General features: G+C 39.9%; 1 protein-coding gene across 10 annotated transcripts in view; it reads right to left on the bottom strand.

The window, feature by feature from the left end:
• The window catches only part of SFMBT1 (Scm like with four mbt domains 1), a 54311-nt gene that overhangs the window by 13095 nt on the left and 14572 nt on the right, over positions 1–26644 (bottom strand). For 7 of the 10 annotated variants that reach the window (XM_059663292.1, XM_059663294.1, XM_059663300.1 and 4 more), the window contains 12 exons: positions 25459–25547; positions 22441–22687; positions 21666–21760; positions 20846–20947; positions 18971–19121; positions 16589–16671; positions 11146–11272; positions 10011–10127; positions 5785–5827; positions 4244–4308; positions 1505–1644; positions 583–692 (listed from right to left, as the gene is read on the bottom strand). In XM_059663292.1, coding sequence (XP_059519275.1) covers positions 583–692; positions 1505–1644; positions 4244–4308; positions 5785–5827; positions 10011–10127; positions 11146–11272; positions 16589–16671; positions 18971–19121; positions 20846–20947; positions 21666–21760; positions 22441–22687; positions 25459–25547 — 1369 coding nt within the window. Of the gene's footprint in view, positions 1–582; positions 693–1504; positions 1645–4243; positions 4309–5784; positions 5828–10010; positions 10128–11145; positions 11273–16588; positions 16672–18970; positions 19122–20845; positions 20948–21665; positions 21761–22440; positions 22688–23764; positions 23854–25458; positions 25550–26644 lie in introns of those variants that run through there. The other 3 variants (XM_059663293.1, XM_059663295.1, XM_059663302.1) reach the window with 2 other exon arrangements.

Here is a 26644-nt window from a genome sequence, read left to right as displayed (position 1 = left end):
AATAATATGGAGTTTATGTATTATATACTTACATTTATAATCTAGTAAGCTATGACAACTAAAAGCTGTGTTACTTAAATTGGCAAAATAAGGTTCCTGCTTCCTGTTCCTAAGTTTAAGGTTTTCAAATAGTAACTTCTACTAATAACAAAAAAGTGACTTTCGCTGTCTTTCTCCCTCTGGCAGTATCCTCAGAGTGTGGTGTGAGGCCCAGTAAGACCCGACAACTGCCATACACCCATGACAAGTTCAGGGCAGAAAATAAGAGTAAACGTTTATGAACTTTCACAGTAATTTGAAAAAGGAATTCTATGTTTCTAAAATCTAGTAACAATGAAAAGTGTTCTTGAATTCTATGCCTTTTAAATTTCAAATTTCATATAGTTCATTTCTAGCATATCTTATAAAAGGGTTGGTCCATGACAGAATGGAAACTTACAAGAAAACAAACCTGGGCCTTCACCACAAATAGCTGAAGCAGCACTGCCCAAGGAACCTGAGTGCTCTAATATGACCCGTGGGAGAACTGATTCTGTGACCTGTTAAGGGTGCATATGCACAAAGGCGGAGGAGCCTACTCACTTGGCCTTGAGGACTTCCCCACATCCATGCCACACAGAGTCTTTGTCCAGCTGCAGCTCCCGAAGGACACGGCTGGGTTTGTAAGCTGCATTGATAAGTAAGGTGAGGACCTGTGCTCCATTTTCAAAGCAGAAATATGGGTTGGGAAGGAGAAAAGCAGACCATTAGAACCTTGCCATCCCTTAGCATGTCATTTATGAGATTAATTCTAGTCACATTAGTTAACAAATGTTAACAAAATAATACTACTAAACATAAGACACCTGATCAAAATTGCAAATAAGAGAGTAATCAGACTCTCTTGAATATTTAAAACGTTACGGTCAGAAAGAAATGGAGCCATGATTTAAAATTACTCTAGTGTGTGCTTCCGAATCCACTCCCAGTCACAATACTCAGAAAACTGTGTTTCTTTGGGACACTTTGTAGACAGCCGAGCCTTCGTGTGGGTGGAGGAGTCGGACCGAGTGCCAGCCTCCCCAGCCTGCCTTGCCCTTCCGTGGGCTGAACAGTTTGATGCTCCTCACATCTGTTGCTGGCACTGTGGCATCCTGGCAGGAAGCTCTGCAAGTCCAGCAGACACGCAGCTGTATCACGGTCCCGGATTAACGCCACACCACAGCCTCTCGGTGACAGGCTGACTACTCTCACACTGACTCTTGCCCAGTTCCCATGGGTCTCTGACAGAGACCTTTTACACTGGCAGAGGTGAGCCTGCCATGTGAAGAACCGCTTAATAGGTGAAGGTTCTGTGGGCAGAAATAATTTCATGCCCAGTTCACTGTCCAACACGAGAAAAGTTAATCACTGATGACAAAACCTAAGGTTGTCACTTCCATGGCACGCAGAGATCTTTGCAGGAATGCGTGTATGAAACTGCCGTGAAGTTTCCAAGTTCTTTTGCGCTAGGCCAGAACCTTACCTCTCTGAGGACCAGAACACAGTTTCCAGGTCCCACACACTGAGGCAGCTCAGCGATTCTTCCTTTATTAAGATATGGCCCTGAGAAGCAACGGTGGTTGAAGTATATCTTTGGACAGCAATATTTTCCATTAATCATAACTGGGAAATGAAAAGAAAAAAACACACAAATATTCAGAACAGTCATTTTCCAACCCCTATTTTCAAAGTTGGGTTACTGCGGGAAAAACAAGCATCTATCTACACCATTATATAATATTAGAAATTACATTATCTTGATGTTTAACATGTTATCTGAGAGTGCCCAACAACCCTATTAGAGAGCTTATCACTGCTAAAATCAGACAACGTCCTAAATTACGTGCAGATTAACTCCTGGGTTAGTGACACTATTCTAGAGCCTTATACTTCTATCAATCAAGGAAGTGGAAGATTTCTTCCAGAACCCATGATGATTCCTGACAACCACCTATTCAATAATGGACTCTGGAATATTTCCAGGGGGTGATGGTGAATACTATCCAGAACCTCAGTTCATATTCTTAAAAGCACCAAACTACTATAATGGCAGCCTTTATGATGTGAGTGTCCTCCCATTTCTGGGATTTCTCAGAGGGCTGAAAGTACACTGTGGTCACATCTCTAATTCTTTAAGTACTGTGGGGTATAACTGGGCCTAGAGACCCCTCTCTTCAACCATTTTTATTATTTTTTATTTTTTTATTTATTTTTAAGTATTTCATTTTTATTTTACTTTTCCATTACAGTTGACATACAATATAATATTAGTTTTAGGTATACAACATAGTGATTAGACATTTATATAACCTACAAGGCAATCACCTTGATAAGTCAAGTATCCAAATGACAACATGCATAGTTATTACAATATTACTGTCATTTTTTTTCTTGTAATAAGTTATTTTTTAATTTATTGTCTAAAGTTTTACATATGTCTCCTTTTTCCCTGATTGACCTCCCTCCCCCAGCCATTCCCACCCCGGCAAGCCCCCACTGCCCCAGCATCTGTGTCCATTGGTTATGCTAATATGCATGCATACAAGTCCTTTGGTTGCTCTCTAACCCCGCCTCCCCCCCCCCCCCCCCATTTGTCTCTGGATCTATTCTTTTTTTTTTCTTTTCCTACTAGGAAGTACTTTTTTTTCTTAGGGAAAAAAAAAAATTTCCAGGCATGAACAGTTGACATTTCAACAACAAAGTACTGGTTGAGAGAGGTTTCAAGGTTCAACCATTTTTATATACGAATACTGTACTGCAATACAGTATTTTTTAAAAATGCCCTCATAGTGGCTGGCAACCCAGCAACTGAATGTAAAACATTCAAAGACACTAAAACACCTGCATTTTATATCAAACAGCAAGAAGCTCTTCTGATGGACGCTGTTAGCCAACGTGAGGAAAGGAGCTGTGTGTGCACTGCCCACTGTCGACAGGACCCTGCAGTACATAATGCTCCTAAGAATGCAGTCTTGGCGCACGGGTCAGTATGTTGGTGTCCACTTCTGCATCTGAACTCTACCACCCAGATCCCCCTTTCGGGATTAAGGCACTTCCGCTCCCTGCCGCTGGGGATGTTGACAGTTTATAACTCTGGGCTGTAAGACCCCACCCTTTGTGAGCGGAGAGGGAGCAGCAGCCTATTTCCAGGACCTGCCTCACTCAGGGGTGAGTCTGAGTGGCTATAGCAGCGCCAAGGCTCCCCGTGGGACTGGAATTCTGTTACTCCGAATGTGGCTCAACTTCTCCCTCTGCCCAGTCCTGCTTCCTTTACCCCTCCAAGGAGGTGTTCCCAGAAGTACTCCCCAATAAAACTCCTTCATGTAAGTATCAGTCTCAGACTCCTTTCCCAAGGTGACCTGACCCATAACAAACCCCAAACTTGACTGTGGTCATGTGGGAGATATTAAGATCTTCATTCTGTAGTTTCCGTAGGCATAGTAATACATCAAAAACGAGTTACACAGCCCTGACCCTCCATGTATAAATGATGTAATGAAAAGGCAGTGGGTAGAAGAGACAAAAAAAATGCAGGTTTTGAACTTGAGAAAGATCTGAGTTTCATTTCTGACCCTTCTACTCATAAACTGAATGATCTCTCTAAGCTTTGGTTTCTTTTCTTTTCTAGGCATTTACTAACTATCATCCAGGTGCCCAACCTGTGCTAGAAGACACACAGCCAAGATGCTAAGCGTAACACAACCAGCAAAGGGGGAGGCAAGAGCAGTTCCGGGGAGAGATTGTTGGCCTCCAAAAAGAGCCTTGTCTCATTGATCAGGTATCGCCTCTGGGACAACCTGTTTTTCCAGTGCTTTATTTTTTTAATTGTGAAATATATATACATATGAAAGAGCACTGCCTGGAAAGCCTGTTTCTTTATCTAAACTCGGGGATAATAATATTGACCTCCAGAGCCCTTGGCACCCAGTAAGTGATCAGTCTTAACACTCCTTTCCCAAGGTGACCTGACCTATCACAAAACCCAAACTTGACTGTGGTCATGTGGGAGATACTAATGTCTTCATTCTGTAGACATTGTAAATGAACAAAGATGTCAGCCCAAAGATCATTGTTAATAAGTACATCTTGAGACAAACATCACAATTCAGAGACCCCTCTGAAGCTACACTGTGTAAACCAAATGTATTGTTTATTTTTAGGTACCGTCCATTAAAGAAACTACAGGGCCTCCTTCCCTACAGCTGCATGCACTCAATCCTACCCGAGTCTGTGGAGTTCAGCTCCCGACTCTTCAGGCCCTCATGGGCAGTCCTCGAGGACGGCATTCTGAGTCAAGAAAACACAACAAAATAGTAAGATAATCCGTAAAGTCAGTACAGTGTGAGGGTTAGTTTCCTTCAAATCTAAGAAGAAAGCAAAGGTGGCAGGCAGCGAAATCTGTGATAGAAGGTGCTTCCTTATCTTCCTTTTTTTAAATGGCAACTGTAGACAGCCTAGGGAGCCAACAGTCTATAGCCCGAGGATACTGCACGTTCACACAAACTCCCATTCACATTAGCAACAGTTACAGGGTTCCTGCTGGGATTCTAAAAACGCAAGTAGACTAATTGTTGTTTTTCATTGTTAAAGAACAGAAACATTTTTAATATAGAGTCTGTTTTCTTCTTCCATCAGTTTAAAAATTAAAGACAAATTATCTTATTTAAAAAGAGAATTATTGTATTTGCAGCAATCACTGAAAAAGACTAATTTATCTTCTTAGAATACTTCCTGACTAAAACTTTGGATCAGTCTTGACAACTAAGTCAAGGAAAAATCCAAGGCCAGGTTTTTGTCACTGCTATCACTACCTAGATTAGAATTCTGTGGCCTCCTACTTCTAAGGTCAGTTTTATTACTCACATAGCCACAAAAGCAGATATAAATTATATAGAATTTGTTATAACCAGAATCGTGTCCCTTTAAAATCCATGTCAAAGACCTAATCCTCAATGTGACTGTATTTGGAGACAAGGCTTTTAGGAGGTAAAAAGGGTCGGGCTCTAACCCAACAGGATTGGTGGCCTTGTAAGAGGAAGAGAGAAGGCTCTCCTTCCCGCCCATCCTTTCCATGTGAAGACACCGTGATAAGTCTGCCAGCGAGGAAGAGAGCCCTGACCAGGAACCAACCTGATCTCGGACTCCCCACTGCAGAACTGTGAGAAGTAAACGTGTTGTCCAAGCCACCCAGTCTGTGGCATTTTGTTAGGGTGGCCTGAGCAAACTAATACAAAACTGAAAACCCAATATTTAAAAACACACGTGTACACACAGAAACCCTTGCATCTTTAAGGCAACACTAACCAGCCGCTTCTCTAAAGCTGCGTAGGAAGATGTGCTGCGGAGAACCTCCTGACGGGACACACAGACACTCCTTCCATACGCCTCTCCCTTCGGCTGTCCTCAGGATCCACTGTTTCACTGTTACGAATCATGTCCTACTTTACAATTTTTGATCTTCTTTAATAAATCCCAGCATGGAGACTCTATTATCTCTCTTATTCAAATGCCTCCCAGCTCTCAAAGCCAAAGAAAACTCAATTTGGGGAACATCTTGAGAGTGGATTTTACCCTTCTGTATATAATGCCATTTTAAGAAATGTATAAACTGTAAGGAGAAGTATGTAAATTATCAAAAGCTGAATTAAAGGATTATGCTTCCACCTGAGAAATTAACATGTGAGGAGATATACTCTTAATTATTTCTTTTTCTATTCTAACTTTCTAATATCAACTGTTCAAACATACTATTATATTACTTACTGTTTTTCAGGCTGAACCACTGCAATTTTCCTTTGTTTGTGTACTGTAAGAAGAAAATAATGTGTATGTCAAGAAAAAAATAAAAGACAGAGGAAAACATATGTATTAACATAACATTAGCATATTTGAACCCTGTATGTATATATAACTAGCAAGTGCTATAAATAAGTGCTGATATGTCTGACTATCTAGACTAAAGCACAGTTTCTGGGTCTTTAAACAAAGACCAAAAATAATATTTTCAAGGCTCCCTGGGTCAATCAACTCCCATGAATATTTTTTAAGCAGGAATAGATATTCAAAATAAAAACTAGTTTTGACAAGGGTGCCAACACACACAGTATGGAAAGTAGTCTTTTCAACCAGTGGTGCTGGGAAAACCGAGTATCCACATGAATGAAGTTGGACCTTTACCTTACACCACATACAAAAAGTAACTCCACATGGATCAAAGACCTAAACTTCAGAGGTAAAACTATAACACTCTTAGAAGAAAACATAGAGGGGAATATTCATGTCATTGATTTGGCAGTGATTTCTTGGTTATGACAACAGAAGCACAGGCAGCAAAGAAAAAATAAGTTGTGCTACATCAAAATTGAAAAGTTTTGTGCACCAAAGGACACTATCAAGAGAAGTAAAGGCAACCCACAGAATGGGAGAAAATATTTGCAAGTAATATTTCTGATAAAGAATATCTAGAATATGTAACAAAATTCTACAACTCAACAATAAAAAAAATAAAAATGGACAAATGATTTGAACAGACATTTCTCCAAAGAAGATACACTAATGACCAATAAAGCACATGAGAAAATGCTCCACATAACTAGTCATTAGGGAAAGGCAAATCAAGACCACAGTTAAGATGCCATCGCACATCTACCAGGATGGCTATTATAAATAGCAAACAAGAAACCCGCAGAAAATACGTTGTTGGGAGAATATGAAGAGAGTGGAACCCTCACACGTTGCTGTAAATGTAAATGGTGCAGCTGCGTTGGAAAACAGTCTGTCAATGTTACACACGGAGTGCTATACTCAAGTGAAACGGAAACCTAAGTCCACATAAAAATCTGTGAAAAATGTTCATTATTCATAATCGCTTGAAGAATGAAAACAATCCAAATATCTATCAACTGATGTATGGGTAAACAAAATGTGGTAAAACAATGGAATATTATTCAGAAATATAAACAAATGAAGGATTGATACATACTAAAACATGAATAAACTCTGAAAACATACTAAAAGAAGCAGTCACAAAAGACTATATAGTGTACGATTTCATTCACAGGAACTGTCCTGAACAGGCAAATCTATAGAGATGGGAGTTAGATTAGTGTGGGCTAGGGCTGCAGGGCAGGAGGCAAAGAGGTGATTGCTAAGGAGTGTGGTTTTCTTTTGAGATGATGAAATGTTCTCAGATTGACTGTGGTGACAGTGGCAAAACTCTGTGAATATACTAAAAACCACGGAACTGTATACAGTTAAGTCCTCACTTAACATCTTCAATAGATTCTATGACTTCAAGCAAAATGACATATAGCAAAACCAATTTTACCATAGGCTAACTGATATAAACAAGAGTTAAGTTCCTATGGCAGCTCATCAATGTTGTGATGAAATGATGTTGAACAAACCACGTTATTTGAGGACCTGCTATACTTTAAAAGAGCAAATGTTATGTTATATAAATGGTATCTCAATAAAGCGCTTTTATTTATTTATTTTTTATTGCTTAAAGTATTACAAAGGGTATTACATATGTATCCATTTTATCCCCCCGCCCTAGACAGTCCCCTAGCCTCCCCTATCCCCCAATGTCTTATGTCCATTGGTTATGCTTATATGCATGCATACAAGTCATTTAGTTGATCTCTTACCCCCCTACCTCCTGCCCCCCAACCCTCCCCGGCCTTCCCGCTGCAGTTTGACAATCTGTTTGAGGCAGCTCTGCCTCTGTATCTATTATTGTTCAAAAGTTTATAATGGTATCTATTGTCCATGAATGAGTGAGATCATGTGGTATTTTTCCTTTATTGACTGGCTTATTTCACTTAGCATAATGCTCTCCAGTTCCATCCATGACGTTGCAAATGGTAAGAGTTCCTTCCTTTTTACAGCAGCATAGTATTCCATCGTGTAGATGTACCACAGTTTTCTAATCCATTCATCTACTGATGGGCACTTAGGCTGTTTCCAGATCTTAGCTATGGTGAATTGTGCTGCTATGAACATAGGGGTGCATATATCCTTTCTGATTGGTGTTTCTGGTTTCTTGGGATATATTCCTAGAAGTGGGATCACAGGGTCAAATGGGAGTTCCATTTTCAGTTTTTTAAGGAAACTCCATACTGTCTTCCATAGTGGCTGAACCAGTCTGCATTCCCACCAGCAGTGCACAAGTGTTCCTTTTTCTCCACATCCTCTCCAGCACTTGTTTGTTGATTTGTTGATGATAGCCAGTCTGACCGGTGTGAGATGGTACCTCATTGCTGTTTTGATTTGCATCTCTCGGATGATTAGTGACTTTGAGCATGTTTTCATATGTCTCTTGGCTTTCTGAATGTCCTCTTTTGAAAGGTGTCTATTTAGGTCCTTTGCCCATTTTTTGATTGGATTGTTTATCTTCCTTTTGTTAAGTTGTATGAGTTCCCTATAAATTTTGGAGATTAGGCCCTTATCAGATATGTCATTGGCAAATATGTTTTCCCACACAGTGGGTTTTCTCGTTGTTTTGTTGATGGTTTCTTTTGCTGTGCAGAAGCTTTTTATTTTGATGTAGTCCCATTTGTTCATTTTTTCTTTAGTTTCAAGTGCCCTAGGAGCTGTATCAGTGAAGAAATTGCTTCGGCATATGTCTGAGATTTTGTTGCCTTTGGATTCTTCTAGAATTTTTATGGTTTCCTGTCGTACATTTAAGTCCTTTATCCATTTTGAGTTTATTTTTGTGTATGGTGTAAGTTGGTGGTCTAGTTTCATTTTCTTGCATATATCTGTCCAATTTTCCCAACACCATTTATTGAAGAGACTATCTTGGCTCCATTGTATGTTCTTGCCTCCTTTGTCAAATATTAATTGAGCATATTGGTTCGGGCCGATTTCTGGGCTCTCTATTCTATTCCATTGATCTATATGCCTATTCTTGTGCCAGTACCAGGCAGTTTTGAGAACAGTGGCTTTGTAATACAACTTGATATCTGGTATTGAGATCCCACCTACTTTGTTCTTTTTCAGGATTGCTGCAGCTATTCGGGGTCTTTTTTTATTCCAGATGAATTTTTGGAAGGTTCGTTCTAGATCTCTGAAGTATGCCGTTGGTATTTTAATGGGAAGTGCGTTGAATTTATAGATTGCTTTGGGTAGTATGGACATTTTAATGATGTTGATTCTACCAATCCATGAACACGGTATGTTCTTCCATCTGTTTATGTCTTCCTCTATATCTTTTTTCAACGTCCTGTAGTTTTCTGAGTAGAGGTCTTTTACCTCTTTAGTTAAGTTTATTCCTAGGTAGCTTAATTTTTTTGGTGCAATGGTAAACGGGATTGTTTTTATAATCTCTCTTTCTGAAAGTTCACTATTGGTGTATAGAAATGCCTCAGATTTCTTGGGGTTAATTTTGTATCCTGCTACATTGCCAAATTCATGTATTAAGTCTAGTAGCTAATAAAGCGCTTTTAAAAGGGGGTGGGGAGTGGGTCACTTTAGCATCAGGTCACAGAAATACTCCGGCTTCCATCTTGCTCGGCCTCTCCTGCTCTCTCACTTGTTGGCTGCTTGAACCCTGCTGCCACGCTGTGAGCTCCCCTAGAAAGAGGGCCACCTGGCAAGAAACTGAGGAAAACCTCCCACCGACAGCCAGCAAGAGACGGAGATCCTCGGTCCAACAGTCCACGAGGAAATGAGTTGCCAACGCTCCTCTGTGTCAACTTGGGAGCAGGTCCTCCCGCGAGGGGCCTGCGGTGACTGCGGCCCTGGCTGGCACCTGGATTGCAGCCGTGAGAGACGGACCCGGAGGACCCACTAAGTTGTGCCCAGATTCCTGACCCACAGAAACTGTAAGATAAACGTTTGTTACAATAAACAACTTCTTATACGTGAACAGATAACCAGAATATCGTTTTGTTTTTCTCTGAAATGTCCAGATTCATCCTAATTGATAGCAGCCACACAATAGATTATTTACCAACCAACCCTCTGGCCCAGAAAAAGGCAGGTACCTCGTGCTCGACGAGGAGTGCTGAGGGGATGGCCATTGGTTTCACACCAGCCCAAAGGAAATATATCCATGGAGTCCACACTCACTATACATTCAGGTATAGGCTTCTTAGAACCTGCTTAGATTAAAAAAAAAAATGTTTAGGCCACTGAATACCCTTTTTCATAAACCACTTTCTAGACAATCAACGTTCTACTGTGTATACAGAACAAAGACTCATAAACAAATCCCTTTTATACAGAAGTCATACTTTTTCACATGTGACAAACATTAAGAAAAACAGTTAACCTCATGCATAGCTATATAAAGACCTAAATGGGTGGTGAATATATAGGTGACCCTTAGAGAATAGCAAATAAGCAACTGAAACTACCAGCAGTATCATTCAGATGGCTGACAAATATCAGTCAACCTCCATGAGATAATTGGAAAATGGCAAAAGTGACAATTATATTCAACATCAGTTGTGGCACAAGGGGACAAGCCAAAGGCAGATCAGTGAATTCGAATCAGGAAGTGGCGTAGGTAAGTTGCTCAGCTGGGGTTAAAAAATAAAGTTTATATTCAATACTGTCCTTGATATCTGTATCAAATGCCAATTCTACAAACTGGAAACAAAGTACTGAGTCTATCTGGCAGCCGAATAAAAACGAAACCCAGGCCACACACAGTAACTGCAGAGCTGAGTACGTGCCCTGTGCTTCTGTCTACAAACCTGTCCAACTGTTGACTATTACTTTGAGTATAACATATCTCTTTTATTTTACATATTTTTTGGTGCTAATGGATGGGGACAACCAAAATATTATCTCTTGAATGAGTTAGTTGTTAATGCCCGTGCCCATATATTTTGGTCAAATCAAAATATATGCTATTTGATTTATTCTTTTCCCTTCAAGAAAACATGGGGCTCTGTAGTAAAAGCTTTTTATTTACATTCATTTCCTAAAATGTGAAAGTCAAGAACAAGAAAAGAATCCTGTTCTCACATTAGGATCTCACATTATAAATTAGAAGTCTCTGAACAAGAGTCCTCTTCAGCTAATCGATTAAGTTTAACAAACAGCGCTACAGGGGTGAACAGAAAAGGCAGAGAAGAGCGGCCCCAGAAGGCTTCTCGGGGCCCTGGCACTCACCCTCCAACTGGAGCCACAGGTAGGAGCCGCGCACAGCGCTGACGGTGGCCACACACACCTCCTCGGGGAGGAGGGGGTTCACCGCCTCGAGCTTCATGTGCTCCTTAAATTCGTGCTCAGGAATCGACTGGAAGGTAAGTCCAAAACATACTAAATATTAACTCATGAGCTAAGCTGAGAGACCACTGACAGCTAACCCTAGAGCAGAGGTTCTCAACCTGTGGGTCGCGACCCCTTTGGTGGTCGAACGACCCTTTCACAGGGGTCGCCTAAGACCATCCTGCATATCAGATATTTACATTACGATTCATAACAGTAGGAACATTACAGTGATGAAGTAGCAACGAAAATAATTTTATGGTTGGGTCACAACATGAGGAACTATATTTAAAGGGCCAGGAGGTTGAGAACCACTGTCCTAGAGTAATACTTTAAGGCTATAAGTGTCTTTTGCTTTGTTTTGTTTCTTCATGAAGCAACAGGAAAATGTCTTTCCTTTTGGTGTTGTAGGCAGTCTCTGAAGTCAGATATACCTGCATTGCTGCTACCTTTGTGACCTTGCTCAAGTTACATAACTTCTTTTGACTCAGTTTCCTCTTATGTCAGATGAAATTGAGAACACCTATCTCCTGGGTCAGTATGATGCTTCCATAAAATAAAATACCTAAGCTCTGTGCCCGAATCAAATGGCTTCTCACCGCTACTGGTTTGCTGATCCTCCCATAAAGGGCCCCATCGTACAACAAACTGTCTGGTTCCTTCCACTCTGTGTGTCATAAAAGGCAGTCGGGATGAACAATGCTTATGAATAAAGGGAAAGGGTCATCTCAAATGTATGTCTTAAAAATGTGCAGCTCTGCGTCAAAATAAAGAACATAACTGTACTTGATTGTTTTCTCTTTCTTTTGACAAATCACTAACATCAAAGTGGTTTTGTTGTTTTTTTAAAGACATAAACCTGCTAGGATAAACAGGAAAGGAGACAACATTCTATAAGCTAAAATTCAGAATAGGGTCTAGAACTAACTCAGCAGATTAAAGACAAGTAAATCTAAGCTGACAGTGAAGAAAGCTAAGAATTGGCAGCAGCAGGTAGGGAGCAATTAGAGTTGGAAGAGAAATAGTTAAAACAAAAAGATTTGTTGTTGAACTTCAGGTCATGCCCTCAGCTCCTCCACTCCACAGCTCAGGACAACTGTCTCTTCCCCTCCCCTACATAAGATGAAATTTACCCTCCAGAGAGGGTAACACACAAGACCCCTGGCAGGAGGACACGGGAACTGGTGAAGGAATGCGTGCAGTGTCCAAAACATGGTTTGCTTATGGAATGTGAAACCCAGCCCTTGCCTCTGCTCTCCAGGCAAGGGACTAGAAGAGATTTCTTATGATAAGCCAGTGATGGCGAACCTTTTGAGCTCGGCGTGTCAGCATTTTGAAAAACCCTTGCCCTAACTGGTTTGGCTCAGTGGATAGAGCGTCAGCCTGTGGACTCAAGGGTCCCAGGTTCGATTCCGATCAAGGGCATGTACCTTGGATGCGGGCACATCCCCAGTGGGGAGTGTGCAGGAGGCAGCTGATCGATGTTTCTCTCACATCAATGTTTCTGACTCTCTATCCCTCTCCCTTCCTCTCTGTAAAAAAATCAATAAAATATATTTTTTTTAAAAAAACAAAAAAAGAAAACCCTAGCTTAACTCTGGTGCCATGTCACATATAGAAATGTTTTGATATTTGCAAATATAGTAAAACAAAGACTTATTTTTTTTTAAATATATTTTATTGATTTTTTACAGAGAGGAAGAGAGAGGGATAGAGAGTCAGAAACATCGACGAGAGAGAAACATCGACCAGCTGCCTCCTGCACACCTCCTACTGGGGATGTGCCCGCAACCCATGTACATGCCCTTGACCGGAATCGAACCTGGGACCTTTCAGTCCGCAGGCCGACGCTCTATCCACTGAGCCAAACCGGTTTCGGCAAGACTTATATTTTTGATATTTATTTTATATATTTAAATGCCATTGTTAACAAAGAAAAATCAACCAAAAAAATGAGTTCGCATGTCACCTCTGACACGCGTGTCATAGGTTTGCCATCACTGTGATAAGCCCAAGAAGAAACACATAAAAATATGGACTAGGTGTCCTCAACAAATGACCAGCCAGATCCACCCTACATGGAAGTTCAAGGTTGACAAGCCCCACCAACGCACTCAGAGCTTCAATCAGCTTTTTCTTTTAGTCTCCCATTCTTAAATATAAGCAACCAACCAAGAATAACAAGACATCTAAAGATAAGAAAGCTAGAGATCAAGACAGACAAAGCAAGCAATTTGGAAAAAACAGATTAAGTGAGAAGAAAACTTCCCAAAACGAAGGGATAATCAGTATCCTCTGACAAGAAAAACTATTGTGCCTGGCCCATGTGGCTCCATGGAAGAGCACAGAACTATGAAGAAGAAGGTCACAGCTCGATTCCAGGTTAGGGCACATGCCTGGGTTGCAGGCTCGATCCCCAGTAGGGGGCATGTCACAGGCAGCCAATCAATGATTCTCTCTTATCACTGATGTTTCTCTCTCTCCCTCCCTCCCTCTTTGAAATCAATAAATTAAAAAAAAGAAAAACTATTGCATCCTTAAAACAAGAATAATATGTTTATTAACACCAAAATACTCAGAACAGAAATAGTTCTGGATATCAAAACTATGATATTAAAAATTGAAAACTCAAAAAAAGGTATGAAAGCCCTGACCAGGTCACTCAGTTGGTTAGAGCATCGACCAGTTTTTGGGTTTGATCTCTGGTCAGGGCACATCAAATCAATGTTTCTCTCTCTCTCTCTCTCTCTCTCTCAAAATTAATTAATAATACAAAGAAGGGTTGAAAGATAAAGTTTAAGAAATCTTCCAGCAAGCAAAGCAAAAAGACTAAGAAATGGAAATCAAGAAAGAGGTCTCATCCAGAACCCCAACATACAAATTCAAAAATCTTAGAAAAAGAAAACAAAGAAATAGAATGAAATCAAAGAAGAAATTCAAGAGAACCCCCCCACACACACAAACACACACAGAGAGGCACGAATGTCCAGAGAGAAGGTGCTCACTGAAAAGCCAGCATGTGAATGAAGACAGGCCACACCATAGCTCGTCACTGTGAAACGTGGTGAGAGATTCTATAACCTTCCAGGAGGAAGTAAAAGGCAGGTCGGTCATCTATGAAAGATCAAGAAAAAGAATTGCTTTCAACTTGCCTCAAAGGTAGAGCAACACTGGAAGGTAGAAAACAGCTAAGTAATATTTTCAAAACTCTTAAGTAACTTCTGACTCAAAATTCCACATTGAGCCAAACAATCAATCAAATCAGTAGAATGAAGACATTTTCAAACATGCAAAGCCTACAAAAATTTACCTCCCTTATATCACATTTCAGGAAGCTACTGAGACAGGCTCCATCAAAACCAGGGAGTAAACCAAGAAAGAAGAGGCCGCAAGCTACACAAAACGGAAAGGGGAGAGTCAATTCCTTGGGTGGCACTGAAGGGCAGTTTCCAGGATTAAAACTGTACTGCAAGCCTAGAACGCAACCCATCCAGGGAGAGAGAACAGAGGTTGCTAGGAGGGATATCTCTAAGAAAAATATTAGATAAGGCAGATTTCCTATACCGGGGTGTCAGAATGGCCATGTTCATGAGAAAAAGGAAACACAGCTAGAGAACGTATTATATTTGAACCCCTCTACCTAAAGCAACAGCAGCAGCAGCAACAACAAAACCCCTTAACTAGGAAGAAAATACCCAGGTCTAGCTGGACCGAGGAGACTCTGGACAATGGTACGGGCGCTGTGTGAGATTTGGCTCCAAACATGAACTATGACCCAGGCACGGGCCCTGTGCTTGTGTTCTGTACAATCATCATCTCACTCAGGGCCCATTCACCAGGTGGGTGGAGCCAAAGCAACATATGCTAATTGGGGAACTTCAGACACCTGCAAAAGTGTCTGGTTGCATATTACATTCAAATTGTTTCAAAGTAACAACGTTGTCATTTTACTGAAAATCAGAGTTTATGTTAGGCGTAGTTCATGCAAGAAAAAACTCGAGGGAACACTTGTTGACCATCTATACTCAAAGGAAAAGCCTTACCAAAAGATAAACAAATGAATGCATATTTATACATCTTAGATTAAAAGACTGCTTCATCAAAAAAATGATTCCCTGATTTATCTGACTTTCAATTAACCCACTAATTATCTGTCTGACAGAGTCAGATAAGGGAACATCTGCATATATTATTCATCTTTCCCATCTCTCAAATAAATTGTTTCATAAAGTGGGGGAATGACAGATTTCCTAATGTGATTGCCTTTGTGGAAATAGTTATGGCAGGCTACTGGAAGGTGTGGGAAAAACTAGCAATAAAACAAAGAAAATTAAGCTATGAAAAACAAGGCAATTAAAAAAGGAACCAATCATAAAATATTGCAGTACTAAGCTATGAATAATATCAGCATGCATGTGATAATATACTTAATTCAGAGTGAACAAAAAATTATAACTCTAATAGAAAGAAGAGGTGGGGGTAAGACAGAGGAGAAAGGTAATATAAAATAGCTAAGTGTTCATTTACCATAATATAGAACCAATAGACGTATTTGAAATGAATGATTCAAAAACCAGCATGTTATTTTGGAAATGAGAAGGGTAACTACCAGAACAAGTGTAGGAAGAGTAGAAGTGACTGCTGTCAGAAGGGAGAGTGGAAAGGGACAGGACAGAGAACTGTTGCTGTTTTGTGTTTTCTATTGTTTTCTTACTTTTAAAAAAATATATTTTATTGATTTTTTTACAGAGAGGAAGGGAAAGGGATAGAGAGTTAGAAACATTGATCAGCTGCCTCCTGCACACAGGCCCCTACTGGGGATGTGCCTGCAACCAAGGTACATGCCCTTGACCGGAATCGAACCTGGGACCCTTCAGTCCGCAGGCCGCTGCTCTATCCACTGAGCCAAACCGGTTAGGCTGAGAACTGTTGTTTTATGTTCTAAGCTTTTTACTGCTATTTGGGTTTGTAAGCCAAGTGCATGGTTTTATTTTGATAAATAAATTATTTATTATTATGTTAAAAATATAATTATTTTGATATAGTTTTAAATAAGTTTAACACTTTTTTCCACTTAATATTTTTTCATATTATTGAACCATCAAAAATCATTATGAACTACAATTTTAAATTCATGTTTCAGTTAATAAAAAATAAAACTGATAACCTTTAAATAATTAACAAATTAGCTTCTGCAGTGAATGGATTTTTCCTTAGACCATTTGATTACAATCAACACGATGCTCATTGGGGTTGAGTGGGAGGGTTGACTTCAGAGTACTCGTCACAAAAAGCACAGGCAGCAGTGGCTGCGAGGGGTGGAGAGGTCGGTCCGGGTTCTCACCTCAGGGAAGCACCTCTGGGGAGCAGCTTCAGCACCACACTGTTTGAGGTAGTCGGCCCAATCAAAGTCCTGGCCAGGGTAGCCTAGGTAGAGACAAGAGAACCATGCCAGTCGGAGAAGATAAATACCACATGGTCTCACTCATTTGTGGAATATAATGAACAACATAAACTGATGAACAAAAATAGATACAAAGACAGAGAAGCATTGAACAGACTGTCAAACCTCAGAGGAAAGGCAGGGGAGGGCCTGGGGAGGTAAGAGATCAACCAAAGAACTTGAATGCATGCATACAAGCATAACCAATGGACATGGACACTGGGGCGGTAGGGGCATGTCCTGGGGGTGGGCGTGGCCAGGGAAGGTTTGATGGGGGAGAAAGGAGACATATATAATACTTTAAATAATAATTACAAACAAATAAACAAACAAAAACAATGATTCACATCACAAAAGCATGCCTGGCTTTATTGCTCTGCCAAATGTGCACCCACAACTTCTAATTTTGCTAATTTGGGGACTCTAATCATTCTAGAGACGGGGGTAAAAACACTTTATAAATCCAAAGCATTGTTTGTTTATTTTATAAAACAGAGCAAATGTGGTCAAACTACATGACAATATAATTCTTTGGATAAATTTTTAATTTCAAATGAGGCATTTATTTTGAGCAATATTTTATATGATTAATTACTGGCAATTTACAAAAAAATTTAAGACAGTTATAACTGGATTTGATTTGTACCAATAAATTCAATCTTATCATCAATCCTATTATGACTTCAGCTCTAAAGGAGACAGCAGTACTATGTAATCAGCTAAGACTTTTTTCTTTCATAAAGCTGTTTCCTTAAACATATCTTAGCTCCTACGAATACGATGTTCTTGACTATGATTCATGCCCTACAGAATTTCAATGCTCTTATAACCTGAATCATGAATTCATTTTAGAAAACAAGTTGAACTTGCCTCTCCACTTAAATCTACCAGGTTCTGGGTAGAAGTCTCTGCATCTGTGTGCAAGGAGCTGGGCTGCGCCTGCTGTGTCTGAGGCCTCTAGGCTCTGCAGAGCTCACAGGTACAAAGCAAGCTACTCAAGACTATGCCAATCCTACAGCCAAACAGCCCCTGCAATCGCTTCTGCCCAACTGAGATTGGTATCATGTTCTACCTCTGCCTCCACCTCAATTCCTCACAGTAAATTATCTGCCATTTTCAATGAGATATTCCACTACTTTCCTTCTATTTACAAAGACAGTTGAGTTGTCTATAACAGTGCTGAAAGCCCAATAGCTTTAATCATGGGTTCTCCTTTTCACAAAAGTCGGCAGGCAGGATAAAGAACTTGGGATGCACAGAGCCTTCCTGAAATACACGAACTTGCTCTTGCAGATGCCCCCCTCACCCCATCCCACCAGGCAGGCTCTCCCATTCTGCCCACTGACGAAGGAGGAGCTGGGAGGCTGTCACTGTTCTCCCTCTTGCTCCTTGAAGGAAATGTGTTGTGCCCCCTAGGGACAAGCCCAATGTCTGGTGCGTAGCAAACATTCCATAATGTTTGCTGGATGAAAGAAAACTGAAGGGAAGGCAAAAGCTCTGAGCTTATGACTCCTGCTCGCACACAGGGCACTCCCAGCCCCATGCTCCAGCAGTCAGCATTTAGCTGGCCTTCACCAGAAGCCTACTAAAAAAGGATGCAGAGTCTGCCAACAAATCTCGTTTGCTGACAGAAAAGTCAGGAAATGTCTGACACTTCCAGATATTCCAAGTTAAAAAATATTAAAAATTTCATTCAAGCTCAATGAAGTCATATTTATAAGTCATATTTATAAGGGTCAAAGATTGTATTTTGCAAAGCTGCAAACACCAGAACATGAGCTGCTACTTTCCTATCTACTACCCCTCTATGTCGTACTCTTGACCATAAACCTCTCTCTGTATCTGAACAGTCTCCCTCTAAGATAAGGCCCAGATACCTAAAAATCACCAATAATCTACCTCCGAGCTCTGGCTCTCACATCTCTTCTCATAAATCAGCTCTCAACATCCACTGCACAAACTATCCCCACCCTTCTGTGACCTCCCAACAGAAACAAGATGGAAGGAACTACGGAACCACATGGAACCCCAGGTTGTCATGAAGATGCATTTGTCAAGGTAGGACAGAGCAGACTTCATTTAGAGCTTAACAATGTATAACTTTCAAGAATGTAAATATATGGATCCTAGGCCTTCACTTATACTTGTCCTGGGCTCCAAAATGTTAAGGAGAGGCTGGGGCACGAAGAGAGAAAGGGACAAGAGATCCAGGTAATGTATCTGATAAATCTCATTTCAAAGGAAAGTTCCCGATAACCAATTCAGAACAGAACGAATGAATACCAGGAGGGGGTGTGATGTGTAAACCATTCTTCAGACTCCACTGCACGGGGAAAATACCAGGACTGTCAACATGACACACAAAGGATCGCCTTGCATGATTCTCTGGTCGCAAATCATCCATTTCCACCAGAAAGTACTTCTCATCAAAAACCTGTACATACAATTGATAAAATAAATGAATAGTTTTATGTGTATGTGCCCATGCACGCATGCAGGTGCGTGCACACATGTACACACACACACACTTACACACACAAACATACACATGTCATTTCCTTGGCACAACTGAACATGTTACAAAAGTTTATAGCTATGCCCTAGCCAGGTGGCTCGGTTGGTTGGAGCATTGTCCCATACACCAAAAAGGTTGCATGCTCAATTCTCGTCGGGTGCATACAGAAGGCAACAGTTTGATTTTTCTCTTTCTCTCTAAAAATCAATGAAAACATGTGCTTGGATGTGATTAAAAAAAAAGTTCTTAACTACAATGGGTATTAATACTACTACTTACACACTCAATAAATGTTTTCTGTGTCAGACACTATTTTAATTGAATGCTTTAATTAATCAGTTTTAATCTTCCTAACAATCTAACGAGGTAGGCACTATTATCAACTCCGTTTTGCAGATAAAGAAACTAAGTTTAAAAACAGGTTAAGCCATGTGCCTCAGTAGTTAGAGCATTAGCCGGCACACCAAAGGGTCACGGGTTCGATTCCTGGTCAAAGGCACGTATCTGGGCTTCAGGTTTGTTCCCTGGCCCCAGTCAGGAAGCATGCGGCAGGCAACCAATTGATGTGTCTCTCTCACATTGATGTTTCTTTCTCTCTCTCTCTCCCCTTCCCTCTTTCCCTCTCTCCCTCCCTTTCTCTCTTGCTTCCTTTGCCCCCTCTCTAAAAATTAATGGAAAAAATATCCTAGGATGAGAAGTAAAAAATAAATAAAACTCCACAAATAAAAAAAGAGGTTAAATAACTTGCCCCGTGTTACATAGCCAGGAGCCAGCAGGAACGAGCAGAACCTGGATTCAAATCTAAGTATTATGGTCCCAAACAAAATTTAGTTTAGGCTTACTGAGGCGTCAACTGGACCAGTATATTCGATTTTCAGATCCTAGCCTAGTTTCAAATGCCGAAGAGGCTGTATGAATCTCCTCTGCTCCTCACCACCCCACAGCCTTCAGACTCTAGTTACGGTCTTCTGACATCATTGCAGGGTCAGAATTCCTCCCCATCCTAAGAATGATTCTTTTTCCAAGGCAAAGAAACTTTCAATCTTACCAGGTTGGATGACTCAGCATCAAAGCAACTATTCCTCTAGTTGTACACGACTTTTGGTTCTACTTTCAGTAAATGGGGTTTTTCAACTGAAATTCTCTCCTTTATGCCTCAGTTCTAGTAACCGAGTAACTGGGCCTTGACACCTGCCCAGTTCTTGTGGCTACTCCTAACAAGAGCCTTACTTTTGTCAGTCTTTCAAAAGATTAAAGTCGGAACCCAGAATCCATGGCTGGGCAATCCAAGTGGCAGGTCCCGTGATACTGATCACCTGCTGCCCATACATCTCCTGCACCTGGCTGGACACCAGTGACACTGCCGCCTCCAGGCTTTTCAGGCACCACGGCTCACCTGCTGGCTGACTCTCCTCTACTACAGGCAGGCCTGCCTCTCTCCCCCCCCCAGTAAACATGCCCCTCTATTCTGGTGCCTGCGCTTTGGTTGGCTGGGGCAACCAATCTCCAAAGAAGGAAGAGGCCATAGAGAACTGGGCAGTACAAAGGGTTGGATTAGGAGAGCCTGAAACCAAAATACTACTAATTTCCTAACCCGGTCATCCTGACAGGAATTCTTACCAAGAAAGTCGCCCCCATTTTACCTTAACAACTGTAGCAGGCGAGATCCCAAAAGGAGACCAGGGATCCACAGCTTCCAGTTTCATATTTACAGAGAATGAATGTGTACCGACCACTTGTTTGTCCTGAAATGCAAACACCAAGAGGGAATAAGAACATAGTATTTTCACATTAAGTTTATACTCATATATAACTGAATACTACCCTTAGTTAATTAAAATAATGGACCTGTCCAACTTCTGGTAAAGAACCTAATCCTATCATTTCCTTCCCTGAAAAACATTATTCAGGAATAAAACCACAGGAGGCACTCCTACTCTCCGCATCTTAAACACAAAGCCTATCTGACGGAAAAACAAGTTGAGTTGATAACAAGTCAAACCTATATAGTTAAGCGTAGGAAAAATGCCTTCATTTTGAAGGGATTAAGAAGTACAAATTACCAGTTATACAACAGTAACAGGGATGTAGAAATCAGCATAGGAAATATAACAATAATATTATTATAACGCTGTATAGTGTTAGATGGGTACCTTATTGGGGGGATCACTTTGTAAGTTACATAAATGTCTAACCACTATGTTGTATACCTGAAACTAAGGTAATATTGTGTCAGCCATAATTGGAAATTTAAAAAAAAATTTTTTTAAGGGTAGAAAAAGCTCAAAATGCTCTAAGAGGTCTTTGGAAGAAAACCTAGACCATTTTTAGAAAAAGAAAAGGATGAGCATCACTCCAGCCTTCAAACCTCTTCCCTCCTTCGGATGCCACAGGACTCTGACTCCAGGGGTTATCTTATGCCTTGCGCCTCCCTCAGACTGTTTCACTCGTTGTTGCTCTTACCTTAAATAAGTAAGATGGTAATGGCTCTTCCTCTTCCTCTTTCACTTTGGCCAAGATCTCTTGCCACTCAGTTTCATTTTTCAGATGCCTGATGGCTTTAGTAAAACAAGACAGGTAACTTTAAATAACTACAGAATATACGTATCAGTAACTATTGTGAAAGCATTCACATAAATAAAAAATCACTTTCCACTGGGAAAGGATTCAAGCCCACTTATGCCATCTTCACTCAAAGAACTTACACCTTCTTTGTCTCCTCAGTTCGGAGCTTTGGGAGTAAAGTACGGTGCAAACACCTACACTGAGATCAAGGACTGCTGCAGTCCACAAAATAACACAGTACAACATCCAAACTGGGGCACATAATGATAAATGCAAATGGATTTACACCGTAACTCCAGTTATAATATCTTAATCGACAATCTGCTTTGAACTCAAGATGTGTCCCACTCCAATACCTATATGAATGCTACTTTGGGAATTTTTAACTTTGGTAAGAGGTGAGTATCAGGTGAGGCAGAAATCTATAAGGTATGCATATCATAGATTTCTGCCTCACCTGATACTGACCTCTTACCAAAAGCAAAAAAACGAAAAGAATAATAGGTGTTTAGCTTAACTCCCTATATGGTTTTTCAATATCTCTATTATGCAAAGTAATAAAGGCTTTTATAATAATGCAGAATAATGCTTTTCTCAGCCTCATAAGTATTAATAAAAACATATTGTAACAACAATATAATAGTTAAAAGAAAAATGTTCTATTTCTCTTCACCTAATGGGGGCTGAAGTTCATATCCTTGTTGAGCTGCCCAACCAACGTGATGAAGAAACGGATCCAAGTAATACAACCAGTGTTCAAAATTGTCAGAACTTTCCAGTCCTTCATAGCGTAGCTTCAGCCTTCCCCCAATGTTTTCTACTACAGTAACAATCCACGTGCTTAGCGTGTCCTGGAAAGCTTGACATTCCAGCCTGGAGCCTGGAGCAATGAGATCTAAAGGGTTCCTCCCGTTACGGAGCTGTAGGTAAAAAAGAAGACAATATTACATAAGAGAAGTTAACATAATATTCTAAAAAGTCAAGTTTAAATAACCTCTAACAAGCCTTTATATTTGTACCCATTCAAAGTCAGTGATACTGAATTGTCTAATAGCATCAAAGAACCTATAGTATTATCTGTAGGTGATATAAAATGTTCGTCTTAAAAAAAATCTACCTGTAATGCAATAAAACTATTCTAACAGATCTCTGCCTTGAGGATTATGTTAGACAGCTTAATCTAGTAAGGATTTTTAAAATATCATCATTAGTCTCTGACTGTTGTAAAAGCAAATATGATCATCAAAGAAAAAAAACAACAAAAGTCGAAATACCTCACAATCCCACCTTTAAAAAGAAAAACACAATAAACACTTTGACTCACACTCTCTGAGACCGCGTTTTCTACACACAAGTCTGTGTCTTTCACTCTCATTTTTTTTAAGTAGGAACACTGTACTGTTTTTCAATTTGTGTCTGTCACTTAATAAATCATAGCTATCTTTCTATAATAGCACATACAAATCTTCCTCATTGTTTTATTATTTTTAATCCTTGCTCGAGGATATTTTTCCACGGATTTTTAGAAAGAGCGGAAGAGAGAGGGAAAGACAGAGAGAAACATCAATGTGAGAGAAACACATCAATTGGTTGCCTCCTGCACAAGCCCTGACCAGGGTCTAGGCTGGAGAGGAGCCTGCAACCGAGGTACTTGCCCTTGACCAGAATCAAACCCAGGACTTCGGTCAGCAGGCCAACTCTCTATCTACTGAGCCAAACCGGCTAGGGCTTCCTCATTATTTTAAACGGTTGTATTGCTATCCAGTATTACAAATGGGCAGTGATTGATCCACTTATCTACTGATGGCATTTAGGTTGTTTCTGATGTTTTTACTCATTTCACAATGTTCTTAAGAACACAGTGCTTTCATTACACTGATAGAAAGGAAAAGTTTAAGTCTCACTCTCTAGATATATATTAAAAGCTACAATAAAGAATAAAGAGGAATGCTAATTCCAACATTATTACATAATCAATTCTTAATATTCAAACTTACATTTTTTCTAATAAGAACTGCTCTGTGACACTTGCATATTCTTATTATGCAAATGAACATGGGAACAAGTGGAGGAAACACATTCACAGCTAAAGATAAAATGGCAGAATCAAGGTCAATGTACAGAAGAGTATTTATTAATTCATTTGTTCATGATTTCATGCATTTGCTCAAATTTTATTGAGTCTTTAACATGTACCAAGTCCTAGCTAAACATAATGAAATGAGTCAGGTTAAGCAAAGCTTTCCTAGATATGACACCAAAGCACAAGCAAAAAAAAAGAAAAAACAGATAAAATGGACTAGATAAAAATAAAAAATGTTTGTGCTGTAAATGATATCAAGAAAGTGAAAAGATAATCCACAGAACTGGAGATAATATTTGAAAATTATTTATCTGATCTAGACTTGCAACTAGAATTCATAAGAAACTCTTACAACTCAATAATTAAAAGACATAACCCAATTTAAAAAGGGACGCCCTGGCAAGGTGGCTCAGTTGATTGGAGAGTAATCTCCTATACCAAAAGGTTGTGGGTTCAATTCCCAGTCAGGGCACATACCTAGATTGTGGGTTCAATCCCTGGCTAGGGCACCCATGAGAGGCAACCAATATTTCTCTCTCTCTCTCTCTCTCTCTCTCTCTCTCTCTCTCTCTCTCTCTCTTCCTCTCTCAAAAAAAAGCAATAAAAAACATATAAATATATAAACAAATTAATAATTAAATTTTTTAAAATGGGTGAAGACATTTCTCTAGAAAAAGATACACATATGGCAAATAAACACTTAAAAAGATGCTCGACATCCTTAGTCATTAGGGAAATAAGTGACTTCCCTAAATCCAAATGAGGTACTACTTTACGCTCACTAGAATAGCTATAACCAAAAAGAGAATATAAGTGCTGTCAATGATTTAAAGAAATTGGAAACTTCATACATTACATTTTGCAATTGCACAAAGTAACAAAAAATAATTTAGAAATGTCATAACCAATAAACTGATTTTTATAAAAACAAGAAATCTATGATTACTAACAAGCTCAAAACCTACAATAATATAAAAGGACTGCTGAAAGCAAGTAGGTGGTAGAAGTACTACAGATCTACTATTGTCTTCTGACTGAAAAAAAGGAAGTCTTGCCCAGCCAGTGTGGCTCAGTGGTTGAGTGCCAACTTATGAATCAGGAGTTCATGGTTTGATGCACAATCTGGGCACATGCCAGTGGGGGACATGCAGGAGGAAGCAGATCAATGATTCTCTCTCATCAATGATGTTTCTATCTCTCTCTCTCCCTTCTCTGAAAACAAAAAAATATATAATTTTTAAAAGGGAGAGCGTCTCAAGTCACCTGGTGTGGGAGTTACAAATGCTCATCCTCAAGCAGAGTCAACACCTGCTCTGTTACAGAGCGAGAGCACCCAAACACCAGCTACATAACAGCATTTGGAAAACTAGATTTTTATGTGTTAGCAACTAACTCAGAATACTTTAGGCACTGAGCAAGCCAGCAGTTTGTAACCTCTGAGGATAACAAGCTTAAACCTCCCAGTACACATGCCTATGTCCTTAATAATAATGCCTATTTGTCTTGAGGGTAGTAAATGAGCAACTAATTTTAAGATTCCTTAGACAGGAAATCTCACTAAAGACTGGAAGGGTTTTCCACACTGATCCTGCAAGCGATCATACTCACGCCCTCTAGCAGCGGGACAGGAGGACTACACGCTTCCTTCAGAGTCTGCCGCAGGAACTCCTCCCAGTCAGACACCTTGTCTCTGATGCCTAGAGGAGGGAATAAAATGAGCGATTACTCATAATAGCCAGCCATGGAACACACAGAAACTAACTAAATAGAATACAGATCATTAAACCAGTGAAAATGGTTTAGAGGTCATTTTAGTATCAAAGAGTCCAACAATTACTTCTTTGAGAGCTTAAGATAAAATTCGCCTGACTGACCAGCATGACTCAGTGGCTAAGTGTCGACTTATGAACCAGGAAGCCAGGGTTCGATTCCTGGTCAGGGCACATGCCTGGATTGCAGGCTCGATCCCCAGGAGAGGATGTGTAGGAGGCAGTCAAAAAAAACCCTCCTAGATAAAGCTACAACTGAATAGTTTAGTAGGAGTTGTATGCAAAACAAGGACAATTATCCAAAAGGTACCTAGTTTATTTTTTATTATGGGAATTTTCAAATATATATAAAAGTAGAGAAAACCGTATAATGAATCATCTTGTATCCTAGGTTCAACAACTGTAACTTTATGGTTAATCTTTTCATCTAGATCTGGAGAAGTTAGCAAACTACAACATGTGGGCTGAATTCAGCTTGCTGAAATAAAGTTTTACTGAAACACAGCTATGCTTGTTTGTTTACATACTGTCTGTGGCTGCTTTCACACTGCAAAGGTAGAGGTGGACAACTGTTACAGAAACCGCATGGCTAGTAAAACCTAAAACTTTTACTATCTGAACCTTTACAGATACTTTGCCAACCCCTGATCTATACCTTTACACACTCCACCCCCACCCAACCAATTCCTGATATTATATAATTTCATCCAATATAATCTCAGTATATATTTACAAAAGAAAAGAACTTTTTACATAACCACCCCTTAAACAATTAGCAATAATTCCTTAACATCAAATATATATAGCCCATGTTCAAATTTTCTGAAATGTCTCAAAAATGATTTTTTCAATTTGCTCAGTCAAATCAGGATCCAAATGAGATCTATATTACAAATGGTTGATGTATCACCTGAATCTCTTTTAATCTGTATGTTTCTTCTCCTACCCTGCAACCCCCGGGTCTCTCTGTTTATCTTGCCACATATTTCTTGACTCAGCCTTTTATGCTATACAGAGTTTTTCTG

Source organism: Myotis daubentonii, chromosome 14 (assembly GCF_963259705.1).
Source record: "Myotis daubentonii chromosome 14, mMyoDau2.1, whole genome shotgun sequence".
In the NCBI taxonomy this organism is placed as follows: domain Eukaryota; kingdom Metazoa; phylum Chordata; class Mammalia; order Chiroptera; family Vespertilionidae; genus Myotis; species Myotis daubentonii.
The sequence above is the reverse complement of the archived record's forward strand: the minus strand, read 5'-3'. Positions and strand labels throughout refer to the sequence as shown.